The sequence below is a fragment of the Monoraphidium neglectum genome (genome assembly GCF_000611645.1).
Source record: "Monoraphidium neglectum strain SAG 48.87 unplaced genomic scaffold scaffold01408, whole genome shotgun sequence".
NCBI classification, from domain to species: Eukaryota; Viridiplantae; Chlorophyta; class Chlorophyceae; order Sphaeropleales; family Selenastraceae; genus Monoraphidium; species Monoraphidium neglectum.
The window spans coordinates 1-14,419 of record NW_014012220.1 but is presented as its reverse complement, the minus strand read 5'-3'; the positions used below and the strand labels follow the sequence as shown (position 1 = coordinate 14,419).

The 14,419-nt window shown below is 64.0% G+C and overlaps 3 protein-coding genes across 3 annotated transcripts; 1 reads left to right on the top strand and 2 right to left on the bottom strand.

Moving 5' to 3' along the window:
- Nucleotides 1-3,692: 3,692 nt before the first annotated feature.
- On the bottom strand, nt 3,693-4,520 carry MNEG_7769 (hypothetical protein; the record flags this gene model as incomplete). The annotated part of the gene is made up of 2 exons (XM_014043760.1): nt 3,693-4,057; nt 4,430-4,520. 2 exons carry the CDS (start codon nt 4,518-4,520, stop codon nt 3,693-3,695), a joined length of 456 nt encoding a protein of 151 aa, XP_013899214.1.
- An 862-nt stretch (nt 4,521-5,382) lies between these two features.
- On the bottom strand, nt 5,383-6,313 carry MNEG_7768 (hypothetical protein; the record flags this gene model as incomplete). Its single annotated transcript, XM_014043759.1, has 2 exons — nt 5,383-5,641; nt 6,276-6,313. 2 exons carry the CDS (start codon nt 6,311-6,313, stop codon nt 5,383-5,385), a joined length of 297 nt encoding a protein of 98 aa, XP_013899213.1.
- A 573-nt stretch (nt 6,314-6,886) lies between these two features.
- On the top strand, nt 6,887-12,618 carry MNEG_7767 (hypothetical protein; the record flags this gene model as incomplete). Its single annotated transcript, XM_014043758.1, has 12 exons — nt 6,887-6,988; nt 7,506-7,624; nt 7,945-7,995; nt 8,354-8,516; nt 8,800-8,904; nt 9,452-9,629; nt 10,209-10,274; nt 10,548-10,705; nt 10,883-11,112; nt 11,718-11,817; nt 12,164-12,296; nt 12,533-12,618. 12 exons carry the CDS (start codon nt 6,887-6,889, stop codon nt 12,616-12,618), a joined length of 1,491 nt encoding a protein of 496 aa, XP_013899212.1.
- Nucleotides 12,619-14,419: the final 1,801 nt, after the last annotated feature.

Genomic DNA, 14,419 nt, shown 5'->3' with positions numbered 1-14,419 from the left:
GGCCGCCATGGCCGCGGGCCCCCTGGAGCAGGTGCCCCTCCAGGAGTACTTCCCAGGTGAATGGGGGGGGCCATGCCCCTTTGGGGGAGAGTGAGGGGGGGTGTTGTGGGGGAAGGCGGATGTGAGGAGGGCCTGACTGCGGCCGAGAAGTGCTGCGGAAGGAGTGGGGGTCGAAAGCCTTTGGAGCGTGAGGGAGCCGCGTGTGACGTGTGTGAGCGGGCAGGATCGAGTCTGAACGCCAGGGGTGCATGTGCCAGCAGCAGCTTTGATGCATGCCTCGAATTGGTCTTTTTTTACTTTTTTTTATTTTATATATATGTTTTTATGTACCGTACACATATATATATATATATATATTCGGGGTACTGCAGCGTGCGTCGTCCAAGGGCCTGGGGGTCGGGTGTCGCGCCGCGGCGGCCACCGGGGCCGCGGCGCCCCGCACGGGGGAAAGCAGACCCCACGGTGCTGCTGCGCCCCACCGCGACTCCGAGGTCGCATTCCAACACACACACACACACACACACACACACACACACACACACACACACACACACACACACACACACATATGACACACACACAAATCCCGCTTGCTGACGCCACGACGCCCCCGCCCCCGTCTTCCCGGCACTCTTCAAACACAGACTACCGCGATGACTCATCGTACCTCATGACCGGCATGCCCGACAAGCCCAAGGCCCAGCCCGCGGCCACCCGGTGATTCGCTCGATGAGGATGCGTCCCGCACCGCACCGCGCCAACCGGGGCATGCGCGCCCCGGCCGCGCGGCCGCCTGGGGTCCGCTAAGCTAGGGCGCAGGCCTTTTTTTGGGTCGGCGGAAGTATCACGGTCGGCCGTGCCTGGCCCGGCCCGATGCTTGAGCGGCCGCACGGGCTCCGCCCGCGGCGCCCGGGCTCTGCGTGCCGGCGATTGTTCTGTGTCTTTGCGCCCCGGCCCCCTCTCGCGGCTGCCGCGTCGAGGGGGGCGTCGCGGCCGCCGTTTGCTGCGCAGCCCCTGGGGACATGCAGACATCCATCACATGTGCAGCCACGCGGACGAGGCGCGCGTCAAGCCGCGCCCAGTCTTGTGTGTATTCAAGTTTATGCGCTATACGCAGAGTGACAAGCCATGGCAGCAGGACGATTGCTTTTCGGGGGCCCGCCGCGCCTGGCGCCACGCGCGTGGGTGCAGCCGCCCCTCCCTCCGTTTGAGTTGCTGCTGCTGCGCACGCACTTTCGTGCCTCACACAACTGTGCCGTAAACAACACACGCGTTACAGCCCCCCTCCTGCACCAGCGTCTCAGTGATTCGCAAGCAAGTAGCCGTGTAAAAATCGGAACCCAGGGGGTGCACGCAGGTGACTCTGGCAAGGCGCTCGAGTGACTGAGGCGCCCTTGGAGTGCCTGCTGCAGCGTGGAAGCCCGGGTGCAGGTGGGGTGAGAAGGGGCCGGACTAGTCCGGGCAAGAGGCGGCGCCCGTACCAGTGCGGGCAGGCTGCCGGTCACATACCACCTGAAAGCAAGCCAGTGTGGTCCCTGCGCCAAGGCACAGGCGCGGCCGCGACACCCTCACCCGGGCCAGCAGGCACATGCAAAAAAAGACAGAGCAGGCACGCACGCAGATCCCATCGCGCACATGTGCCACTCCCTGGGCTGGCGGCACGGCCGCCCAGGCCGCGGGAGAGCGCGCCATGCACCCGACATCTGTTGACCATTCCCCTTCTTGCTGCATTCCACCGTCGCATGGCGTCGCCTCAGCTTCCCGCCGGTCCCTCGTGCAACCGTGGCGTTCAGGCTGGCATGCCCTGGCACCTGCCAAGCCCCCCTGCTTGCCCCTCGCGTGCAGTTTCCCAGCAGACGCGGAGGCAGTGCGATCGCTCAACGGTCTGTCGTGCACATTGGCGGCCACCCCCCTTCCTGTGCCACAATGTCGATGTTTTCAGGGGGGGTTTTACAGCAGGTCTGATCGGCAAGCGCCTCGCGGCCCAAGAGGCTCTACTTGTGGCGGGGGCTGCCGGCTTGCGCCCCCGCGAATTGGCGGCGGGAGGCCCTAGCCGTGCATAGGCTCGTCAACCGAGGGAGCAGTGGAGGAAGCGGGCGGGCGGGAGTATTGCACCCAGCAGGTATGCATGCTGCCATCACAGACCGGGGTGCAGCAGTGGCGGTGCTGGCGGTGCTTGATGTACACACGAGGAGGAGAGGGGCCGGAGGCTGCGCTGTGAGTCACCGAAAATCGGTGGGCAAGAAGCGGGGCGGGGCGCGGGGTAGCGGCGGGCGGACGCGCGGAACGTGGGGTTTGGGGGCGGAGGTAAGGCGCTGCGTGCACCAGAGGAGAGCGTGGGCAGAATGTTTGCCTGCCTCCCGCTGATTCGCCTTTCACAGGCTGCACGCAGGGTGCTTTGAGAATTCGCGGCGCGGCTCTAGGCTCGAAGCGCTGTAGCGTGCGCTGCACAGAAACAGTGTTTTGCTGGTCAAAAAAGTTGCGGGTATGTGCCGTGTGTGCGCTGGGCAAGGGGGGGATGCCAAAGGCTCGCTTTGCAAGCAATCCCACGGCGCTCTGGAACCCTCGATGAGGGCCGCAGGCCACCAGGGCCCCGTGAAGCAAGCAGCTGGCGCTGGCACGGCTGGCAAAACTGGTGACGCTGCCTGCGTGGACGTGATGCAGGGCCAGCATGCGTCGTAGTGGCCGGCGTCAGCGCAGGCCGCAAGGCGCCGTCGCACGCTGAGCAGCGGCCCCCCCTTCCTGTGCCATCAAAGCGGCGGCCGCTTGACTGCGACGCTGCGAGGCATGCGTGCGCGTGCACAGGGCGGATTTGATGCCGGTGTTGTCATACACGCACGTGCGCGGAACGCGCAGGGCCGTGCCAGCGCACCGCGGACAGCCCTGGGCGCCCTAGGCAGAGGAGGAGGCACCGCGCGACAGGGCCGCAGCCAACCAGGGTAAACGGCAGGCGACTGAGAGCAGGCGTTGGTCTGCGCTTCGATACGGCCCCGGCAGCGCCTGTCACCCTGAGCGGCAGCAGGTACTGCCAGGGCGCCGCCAACACGCCCAGGATGGAGCTTGCATGGAGGTGTGGGGAATGTGGGTTGCTTGCCCGCTCTCTCTCTTCCGACACGCTCGATGCGGCAGCCGGATGGCGCACAGCGGTCTGTGGTTGGTCAGGGACGAAGTAGGCTAGGCCGAGCACGCGGGGTTGGGGCGCACACACTCCCACGTCACGCGCGTGCGTGGGAGGGGCGGGATGCTCAAAGGTAAGGCGAAAACTCTGCGTGCCATATCATGGCGTTGGATATTGTGTGTAGATTAGCATGCAGACAGGCACACACGAGCGGTTCAATCTCAGGAGGGCCGCGGGCGCCCGGCGCGGCTGGGGAATGTTCCTCCGGGGTGCGGGCCGAGAATGCGGTGCATGCGGCCGAAGGGCAGCGGCGCAGGCATACAGGGATTGGAGCGCGGCCAAGCGGCGCGGCAGCGGCCTTAATGGACCACCAAAGGAGAGGAGGTCGGCCGCATAACACAGTCGCTTTCATGGGGGTCTTGCATGCGTGGGCCCTCACATAGGCCCTTCGCATGGGGCCTCACATGAGGGCTTGCATGGGGCCTGTCATGGGGTCTCGCATGGGGCAGAAGCTGCATGCGCCAGCAGGCGCATGCGAGCCACTTTGCGCTGCCTGCCGCACTACTTTTCTTGCTCACTGCCCCCCGCTCGGCCAGGCTGCCGCCACTGCCTGCAGTGCTCCTGCCGCCTGCACTGGGCTGCTCATCGCGTCGCCCGCGCGCGGGCGCTTCCGCGCCGAGCTGGCGCCTCGGCAGCCCGCCGCCCGCTTGGGTGATGGGGCGGCATGGCCGGGGGCCCTGGGCGAGTGGGGCGCCGCGGCGGCGGCGGCGAGCTGCGCCTGCAGCGGCGCCTGCAGCGGCGCCTGCACCTCCTCTTCCTGCTGCTGCTGCTGCTCCTGCTGCTGTTCGTCTTGCTGCTGTAGCTGGACGGCGTTCAGCACATGCGGCGCCACTGGGGGCTCGGCCATAATTGAGTCCGTGGCTGCGGTCGCGGCCGAGTCTGCGTGTTGGGTCGGCGGCGGCGGCCGGGCCTGCTGCAGGCGCACGCGCATCCGCTGCTGGTGCGCACCGCTTGACTCTGTCGCTTTCATCAGCTGCCACATGCGGAACAGTTCGTCTGTACAGACAGGGGCATGGTTGTGAGGAAATTCCAGGGTGGGGTTCAGGATGAATGGTTTGGCGAGGGGAGCAGGAATAGGAGTGGGAAGCCCAGCGACCTCGCGCGATGGCGTCAGAAGAACAAACGTGTCTGGTTGGCGCCCGTGCGGCCGCTGTCGCCGACGACATTATCAGTGGTGCGGCGCATCTGTCACGCATCGTGCAGCGCAGTCGATCGGAGGGGTGGGCTCAAAGGCTCAATGCCCGGGCTCACCGAGGTCCACGCTGTGCAGGCGGCACGCCACGTCGGACGTCAGCGTGCCGGAGGCGATCGCCATCGGCAGGGTCTGCTCTAGCGCCTCCATGGCTCTTCCGAAGAGCTGCTGTAGCTTAAGCATCCTTGCGGCCTGCAAAGAGCCATCGCGGGCATGCTCCATCATTTTCTGTTGACGGGCCGGGCGGGTAAGCAGGTTGTGAGGGCTTGTTTTCAGGATAGAATGAGGTAAACTCACAATTAATGGTTCGTGATATCGTTAGAAATTCAGTCCGAAACCAAACCGTGATTGTCGAATACGTGCCCAGGCACGTTCGCTCAGGGTGTACCCTTTGCCTGCGTTGTTGCACCCTGGCTTGAGAGAAGGGAATTGGATATTAGAAAACCTTTTCGCGCGGTGACTGGGCTAGAGCTGACGCCTTGTGAAGGTGATTCTCGGCGACCGTTGCGACGCACAGTCCAGCGTGTTCGTGTGCGGTGCGCGCGGGAACGGTGAGCCGGTGGCGACGCCCTTTGGTGCAAAGCCAAGCATATCTGCTGCTGTCGCTGTTTACGCTGCTTCATTGCGTGCTTCTTTTACATCAGCACATGCACCTCGCCAACACGTCCCTAGACTTGATGAGGGTAGGGTGCCGACAGACCTAGGTACGATACTCCCTCCTCAATTTCCAAAACCTGCCACGCTGAGCAGCCGCAAAAAGTGACAACCTACATAGAAAGCTACTATCAGGGATACTATGTCTCAAACAGCACCCGTGGCAGGCAAAACCTACTGCATGGTGCATACCATGGCCTCCAGGCGCAAACACAGTTGTACAGCGCAATGCCCTTGGCATTAGTTTGCAGCATGCACGCAGTACCAAACGCGGGCTGCTGCCCGTCACTTTTCTGTCCCCTCAAGGAAGGCTGGCTGCTCCTCTCCAAAACTCTAACATCAGGTCAAGGCCCGCAGTTCAGAGCGCCTGCTGCTGGTAATCAGACAGGTTTCGCCCTGACCGCTTCTCCGCCCGCCTCAGGGCGCGCATCACCATGAGGTTTCCAATCGTGGTGTCGATGTGGGGGCTGTGCGGCGTCATGCGCAGCGCCTCGGCGACGATGTCCTCCTTGGACGCGCCCTCCAGGCGGTCTGCCACCTCAGCCAGGCCGGCGGGCAGCACGCCAGCGCCGGGGGTGTGCTCATAGGGGTCGTTCGTAACGGGTCGCGGGTGCTGGCTGGGGGTAATGAGGCGGGTGCAAGGGGAGCGCTGTGGATATCCGCAGTGGCTCCGGCCGGAAGTGCAGGTTGGTTGCGGTGACAACCGTGCAGGTTGCGGTGAGCACGACACACCTGCAGAAGGCAGGTCATGCAGGGGTGCAGACATGCGCTGTCTGCTGCATGAGGAGCGCGCTTTATAGCACACATATAATTGCATCTGCGCGCCTTTGGATGTCGGTGTTGCTCGTTGAGGTTGCGTTGGCATTGCGCCGAGCGGACGAAGTGGTGCAGCGCGCGCGGGGCCCGGAGCCGGCGGCGAGCAAGGGGCATCCTGCTGCTACTGCTGGTGCCGATGAGGCTAAGAGGGGCTGAAGCATCCGTGAGGTACAACGCTGCAGCGCCATGGAGGAGAGACGGCTGCCGTGAGGCCTGGTTTGATGGCGGATGGGGATGTGTACAGAGGTGATGTCAGCAGCGGTCGGACAGCGCGGCAGGTTTCTCAAAGCTGTGAAGGACGATCTGTTGTCACATCGACTTGACACAAATCAAGAGACGGCATGCAATGCTCGCACGCGCTCAGGAGAGACGAAGTGTCAGAGTGACTGGGTGACAGCAGCACGGCCCAAATGCACCGATCGAGCCTTAACTCACGGGTGATCGACCTTATTAGGATACAGTGTAAAAATCATGACAGGCGTGTTCGATTTGAACTGCTGGCTGCTTCCCTAGCCCGGCACTGGGCCGCGTCAACCAAAATCAAGCAACTGCAAAGATACTGCAAAACTGTCTCTGCTAACAGCTATCCGGGCCCGCGCCGGGGGGCGCTCTGGGCCCGCGAAAGCAAACGCCCGCATTTCCTCCCCTGGCGCGGACTTGTTGATGACAACCGCGTCGGATGGCAGCGGCAAACGTCACCGAAACCCTTCCAGATGGCTGCCGCAGAGCGCCTGCGCGCGTTGGACCGTCGGAGCGGCGGGTGCAGCACTGCTGCTGGCCAGCGCGCTGCTGCTACTGCTCTCGTCCGACTGGCTCTTTGCAGACGTGAGCGGCTTCCGTGCATGCAACCAACCTGACACGACCCATGCCCGCGTTCGCACGGCCACTAGAACGGCCCCCTGCCTCCCCTATGAAGTCGGTTGAAAGCAGTTGTTCCGTCCCCTGCTCGCATGGCGCGCTGCGGCCGGCCACCTCTCGCCCGCAAGCACAGGCCAGCCTCCCTCTCTCGGCTCAGCGGAATTGCCGCGGCTGTTGCCGCTCCGCAGATGGACCCGCGGCTAGTGAAGGCCCTGCCGGACGCGCCTGGCGCGTGCACCGCAGACCTGCGGGAGCGCATCGCATGGGGCGTCGGCACCTCGGCGTACCAGGTGCAGGGGCGGGGGCGGGGGCGGGTGCGGGGTGCGGGGTGCCTGGGCGCCGCCACCGAGGCCGCCAGCGGCTGCAGGGGCCTCCGGGCCCGGCTCGGGAGTGTCGTGTCCCTGTGGGGGTGGCCGGGTTGCCCGTGAGATCGGGCTGCGAGCGGCAGCGGCCGTTCGCACGGTGCGCGCATCCTTGCGTGGGAGGCAGCTGCCTGCCAAGCCCTGCGCCAGGCGCATGAGCGGATTGCAATCAGCAGGTAGCTGTAACAGTCGACATTGGCAGCAACCACGCCAGGCTGCGAGGCGGGTTCCTGCCCAAAGGTCGCGCCTTCCTGCAGCCCACTGGGGGGGGGCAGGGGCAGCGCCGGCCGCGCAAGATGCTGGCCTTGCAGCAGCAGCAGCAGCAGCAGCAGCAGCAGCAGCAGCAGCAGCAGCAGCAGCAGCAGCAGCAGCAGAGGAGGAGGCGGCAGTGGCATCCGCTGACGCGGCCCGCGTTGTGCCACCCTTTGACAAACCCACCTGCCAGATCGAGGGCGCGTGGGACGAGGGGGGGAAGACGCCGTCCATCTGGGACACCTGGGCGCACACGCCTGGCAAGATCCAGGGCGGGGACACAGGCGACGTGGCGGTGGATCACTACCATCGGTGCGTGGCGATCTGGGGCGTTGTGCACGTCATGGATCTGATGTTGACTGCTGATCATCGCGGAAGCCATCAGTCCGGCAGCAGCGGGTAACGACAGCAGCGCGCGTGGCGGGACGGACGGCGTGCCAGTGTGCAGCAGGCCTGTTGGAGTTACGGGGGTGGCCCGGTGTGATGCGCGCTGCAGGCAGGAGGGTTGGTGGGTGGCAGCCGCCCGTGGGAAGCCTGTTGGCAGCACCGACAGGTGGCGCTGGATTGCTGAGTGCGTGCTGTTCTGCTCATGCAGCGTGCCTTGGCTCCCTATTGTGCGCTGTGATATTCAGGTATCGTGACGACATCCGCATAATGGCGGCACTGGGTATAAAGCATTACAGGTGCGTGTTTGTGGGTGGCTGGGTGCATGTGTGAGTGTGGAATGGATGTATTGTTGTGTGTGTTTGGTGTTGTCGTGCGAGTGTGTGAGTGTGGGTGTGTGTGCACACACGTGCATGCGCGTTTGCATGCGTGTGCTCGATTGTGCGGTATGGACATGTGGCTGCGTGTTCGGCAAGCACACTGCCTACCTGTGGCAGCCGCTGCCCACAACACACACACACACACACACACACACACACACACACACGCCTGCCCTTCTCCCCCATGAGGGGGGGCGCCCTCCCCGCCCTCACATCCGCATCAGCCATGTCCCCCCCCGCCTTCGTCCCGCACCCTCGCCCCCACCCCCTCCCAAAGGCTCTCCATCTCTTGGCCCCGCATCCTGCCCGACGGCGGCCGCGGCACCCACGTCAGCCGCAGCGGCGTGAGGTTCTACAGCGCGCTGCTGCGGGACCTGCGCGCGGCTGGCATCACGCCGGTGGTGACGCTCTTCCACTGGGACCTGCCACAGTCGCTGCAGGTCGGGGCCGGGCGGAGGGGCCTGCCAGCGTTCCGCGTCGCCCGCCGCGGCGTCGCGCCCAGCCCGCCGGCGCAGCTTGTGTATGTTGCCGGCGCCTTTGTGCGAGGTGGACGGGCCCCCCGTTGAGGCCGTCGTCGCCCCGCCAGCGCTCCAGTCCCCGTGCACGTGCCCCTCCTCTTGCCCACCCCACCGTGCACCCCACCATTCCCCCCACCTGTCATCCGCGACCCATCGCCTCAGCCCGTCCCGCACCCACCACCACCACCACCACTCTATGCGGCAGGACATGTATGGTGGCTTCCTGGACCCCCAGATCGCAGAGGACTACGTTTACTACGCAGACACTGTTTTCAGGGAGCTGGGGCACCTGGTGCGGCACTGGATCACGGTGAGACGGGGCCGGGTAATATGGTGTGTGTGTGTGTGAGCACGCGCGTGTGTGTAGACTTTTGCATGGATGTATGTGTGTCAGGACGAGTGTGCGTGTGTGCGTGCCCGCATGTGTGTGTGAAGAGCGAGTTCATGTGTGGATGTTTGAAGGTGTGTCTTTGGGAAAGTTTGCGATTTGTTCTAGGTTGATTGGAGCGTGTGGAAAAGAGTGTTTGTGTGTGTGTGTGTGTGTGTGTGTGTGCGTATGTGTGTGTGTGTGTGTCTGTGTCTGTGTTTGAACTGGGGCCTGCAATTCCTGCGCCTCGAAATGGATGCAGGGGTCTGCACTTTGTGACGCCAACGCTGCAGCTTGCCGGGTTTTCCTGTGAGGCGGACCCAGCTCGCACTCGCCCCTCGACCCCCCTTCCCCCATGCCAGACCCTGCCTTTGACGCCAATTGAATGCATTGCTCGATGACGCGCAGCAGGATCACCTGCGCGTACTGCACCCCACTCCAGGCCCTCCCCGCCCACCCGATGACGTTTCGACACCCCGCCGCCACGCAGTTCAACGAGCCGATGTCCATCTGCCAGCTGGGCTACGGCATCGGCGTGTTCGCGCCCGGCGTGGAGGCCGGCACCACGGGGCAGTACAAGTGTGGCCACCACCTGCTGCTGGCGCACGGCAGGACGGTGCAGCTGTACCGTGGAAAGTACCAGAAGCAGCAGCAGGTGAAGGCGGTCGGTCAGCTAATCGGGGACTGACACTTTGCCGGAGACATTGTGTGGCCGGGGTCGTTACAGGCGGGGTCTGACGGCTAGCAGGGGGCACCGCCTGTGTTGGTCGGGAGTCTGGCCCAGCCCCGCCTCGTCGCCGGCCCCGAATTCGCCGTCCCACAGCCATTGTGCCCAACAATATGCGCCGCGTGCAGGGGCGGATCAGCCTGTCCATATCCGGCCACTGGGGGCGGCCCGCCTCTGAAAACTCAGAAGCAGGTCGGCGCTGCGGCTGGTGCAGGGTGGGGGGCGCCTGCGCTGCTGCAGCTGCAGCCGTCTTGGGCTGGTGCCCAGGCTTCGCGGAGCCCTTGCCATTGGCCCATCCGCGAACGTGGAAATTATTATGGGTCACACACACGTGCACGTGCGCCCACACCTGCATCCGCTCATGCACACATGTATGGGCACACGCAAACACACGCACGCACGTTTACACACAACGTGCACAAAGAAATGAACCCGTGGAAAGCAATTACCCAACACACACACACACACTCTCTCTCTCTCTCTCTCTCTGCTCCCCAACACTCCTGCGCACACCCTGCAGACGCCCAGGCGGCTGAGGCCTACGTCCAGTTCCAAATAGGCTGGATTGCGGACCCTATATTCACAGGTGGGGATAGGATAGGATAGGATAGGATAAGATAGGTTTTGCAGCATCTTGCAGTCGCTCGCTTCTGCAGCCACGTCTTCTGGGGCCCGCGGGGCGCCCTGGCTGCACGCCTGCACTTCGGGGCGCATCGATCCCAACTCTCGGCTCAGTGCTATCGTGTCCGCGCTGCGAGCGCCACCACCGCCGCACCGGCCGCCCTGTCCCCCCCCCTTCTCAACTCGAGCATGCCGTGGCCCCTTCTCCCACCATCCACCCTGTGCCGCCGCCCACCAGGCGACTACCCCCAGCTGATGCGCGACACCCAGCGCAACCTGCCCAAGTTCACGGCGGAGCAGAGGGCCATGATAATGGGCAGCGTCGACTTCTTCAGCCTCAACTTCTACACGGCACACTTTGTGCGCGCGCCGGCGGCGGGGGCCCCCAAGGCTCAGGTGCGCGGGCGCTCCCGCATCATCTGCCCCCCCACCCACAAACAGGCTTCCCTGGGAGGGAAGCTTCGTGCACGCTGGTGGGCTGCAGCTGCCTTCGTGCATGCTGCTCATGCCTCTCGCCGCGACTTTTGGCAAAAGCCGACAACCTGAACGACTCCCGAAACCTCCCGCTGGCAGTTGTACGAGGAGCTGCTGGCCGACTCCCAGGGCAACCCCCCAGGGGAGGCCAGCGACGTGTTCTGGCTCTTCTCCACCCCCTGGGCGATGCGCAAGATGCTGGCGTGGGTCAGCCGGCGCTACAGCCGGCCGGAGATATGGGTGACGGAGAACGGGGTGGCGGCGCCGGGGGAGGCGGGGAAGAGCCTGGGGGAGACACTGAAGGACACGTACCGGCTGGAGTACTTCAAGTGAGGGGGTTGAGGGTGCGCGGTGGCGTATGCGACACGGTACGGTGTGCTTGTGTGGGGGGTGGGAGCGCCGGAAATGAAGGGGCGCAGTGTGTGTGGGCCGTGGCGCGTGCGTCTGTGGGGCTGGGGTGATGCAAGTGAGGGGGCGGGGCGTGTATTATGATGTGTGCGGTTGTGGGGGTCGGAGTGATGCAGATAAGGGGCCGGGACGTGGGCCATGGCGTGTGCAGTTGTTGGTGCTGAATTAGTGTCAGTGAGGGGGCGGGACGCGTGCCATGGTTCAGAGGCGGCTGCAAGCCGTAGGGTGTGCGGAAAGGAGTGGCGCGGGTGCTAGGGGACGTGGAAAGCCCAGGTATAGGCAGTGTGAATGGATTGATGTTGGACACCCAGGCTGATGAGCACTGCAAGCTGAACCGGGACTGGCATGATTGAGCCATGCCAGACGCATGCAGGGGCCTGTGGCCCTTCCTGCCACCACGCAGCTCCCGCTGACTGAAACACAACAGCAATATGAGCTCGGGAACCGCCACAGCGCGCACAGGCCGCCCCCACAACCCCACCCCACCTCGGCCTCGGTCCCATCTTTTGCCGCACTCTCGCCGCAGGGGGTACCTGGACGGCGTGTGCCGCGCGGTGGCGGACGACTCGGTCAACCTGTCGGCCTACTTTGCCTGGTCCCTGGTGGACAACTTTGAGTGGAACGAGGTGAACCGGTGGCCTCATGATCTCGCGTTGGGGTTGGAGATGCGTGGCTGCGCTGCCAGGGGGGTCGGGACAGGGGGAGGCGCGGGGCCAAGGGCGCGCGGCGACTGGCTCAGTCTGGCTTTCTGAGGACGGTTGCTGCGTTCTCCGGGTCAACCTGACTGAGTTGAGGCAACCTGCGGTCGCAGGGTTCATGAGCGCACTATTGCACCGGACCTCAGCAGCGTGTGGACCTTTCAAACGCCCAGCACACCGGCACATCGCCCCCCTGGCCGCGTCCCCTTCATCGGCTGCTGCAAGCCGCCGTGGCACTCGCCGAGCCTCTCTCCCTGCATCCCTTGCCCCGCAGGGCTTCCGGCCGCGCTTTGGCATTGTGCACGTTGACCGCCGGTCCCGCGGCCTGCGGCGCTACCCCAAGCTCAGCGCATACTGGCTGTCCCACCACTTTTTCAAGCGCGCGCCGGGCGAGATCGCGTGCTTGGGTGAGTGGCGGCTGGGGCGGCTGCGCCTGACGGGCGGCGGGAAGCAGCGCCGCTGACATCAGTATTGAATGGCGCGTGTGATTGTGATTGTCTCTTTGCATAGCCCTGCTGAACCCACTGTTTGCCAACAAAGCAGCCTTTCATTATCAGCTGCACATGCATGCACCCCCGAGGGTCATTTACTAAACCCAGCGCATCCACGCCAGCTCCTTTCTGCCCCCTCCAACCGCCTGCAGAAATCAAGTCGTGCGGCGGCGTGGGCCACGGCAACCGGCTGCCGCTCGCCATCGCCGACACGATCAAAGAGATCGTGTCCGAGTGATCTCCCTTGATCTGGGCCCTGACACCAAACGTGTGGAGTTGTTGTTTTCCTTTACCGTTCGTTGTGAGACACTGTGACTGACTTTGACTTTGTTGACTCCAACCACCTTCTTTGACCCTGGAGCTGTCTCACCTGTGACCCCTCAGGATGGCTGGCCTGTGCCGCAAACATTACCCTCGTGCCCTCTCACATCCCGCAGCCCAGCGGCGTCCGCACAGCCGCCGCGTTGGTGGCGGCCATTTCATTTCCCCATTGCTGCAGCCAGGCTGCTGGTCGGCCCCATGGGCCCTGTGCTGTTTTGTCACCTCTCGGGCTTCGTGACCCCCCCTCCCCCCCCCCCTGCGCTGTGTAAACGCAGCCGGCTCCGCATCATTTATTCACATATCAGAAGCTTGACAGTTGCAGCTCCACGCCTCGACCACCCTTCGCCGTCAGGCAACCGCACAAGCGCGGCCGCGCCAGCGGGGCCGGGAAGCTGAGATGGCCCCGCGACCTGCAGCAGCTTCGGGCTGCTGTACAGCCGGCTTGACGGCGTGCCCGAGGCGTGTTTAGAGTGCGCTGTGGCGGTTCGCTGGGGCACACAGCTGTCAACATGCTCATTTTGATTGAGTACGCGTGGTGACCTTTTGTTACCAGTACATTGACATACGAAAAACTGGCGAACGGTCCTTGAGGGTGGCGTGCAGGATTACCCTGGGCGGCAGGGTAGCAGGGCGACAGCCAGTCGCTGCGGCGCACGCCGGATCTCCAAACCCTTGTGCTTTATTTGACCGCTGGCATGCACATGGCGACGCGCGGTTCGTCGTTTATTGCGGAGAGATGGACTGCTTCGAAAAAACCCGAGCCGGCACCGTGCGAATGCGGTCGAGGTGCGTCATGCAGCCGCCGGCTGTTATTGGGTGGGATCACAAACGATGCGCGATGGAGGATGGCCCAACCGGCTGGGTGCTTTGGGAGGAGGGGCTTGACGATGAGATTCGCGTTCATGCAACGGGGGGCGAGGAACAATTGAGGTGGCCCGCTCGCCAGGGCGGCGCAAGACGCCGGTAAATCGTTTCTGTTGAGGGGGCGCGCCGGCCCTCAGCGGCCAGGGGCCCTGGCAGCAAAATCAAAGTGGGTTTTTCCTAGAGTAGATGGCATCTGGCAGTTGATCTGGCTAGATTTCGTTTTGAGGGATTGCGGGAATCCTATCGCGTCGACAAGGCACACACACTGCCAGAGCAAATGGAGAGCATCCAGCAAGGCGGGTCTTGAGGGCGGCGACTCCTTTAGCATACGTTTTCGTCGAAGCGGCACTCCACGCGCGCGGCCGCGCGGTGGGGGTTGATGACGACGGTGCCGGGCGCAAACAGGGGGGTGAAACCTTTCGAGGGGGCAGCGGCGCGGAGGAGTGAGATGAGTAATCAGACACTCGCTTACACGCAGTGGAGAATCATAGCAAAGATGCAGGGGAAAGGAGGCCGAGCAACTGCTCTCGCAGTTGCCGGCCTGGCACTAAGAGTGGCCAGATCCAGGCAGAAGGCGGAAGGGGAGGCGGCGGTCACTCGGAGGTGGCTGCGCACTCGGAGCTGGTTGCGCGTGACAGCGGGGCTTGGTTCAGCAGTCCATACGTAGGGGGGCGCAACACACGCGTGCAGCCAGCCTGGTAATGGCCATATGTGCTTTCAATTGAAACGAGGTCCGAGTCAATGCCACATTGAGGCAGCGCGAGGGAACAACCTCCCAACCCAACTCACTTGCAGCCACGCACATTGTCCTTTGCATCCAGTTTTCCTGAAGTACTCCCCCCTCCCCCCAACAC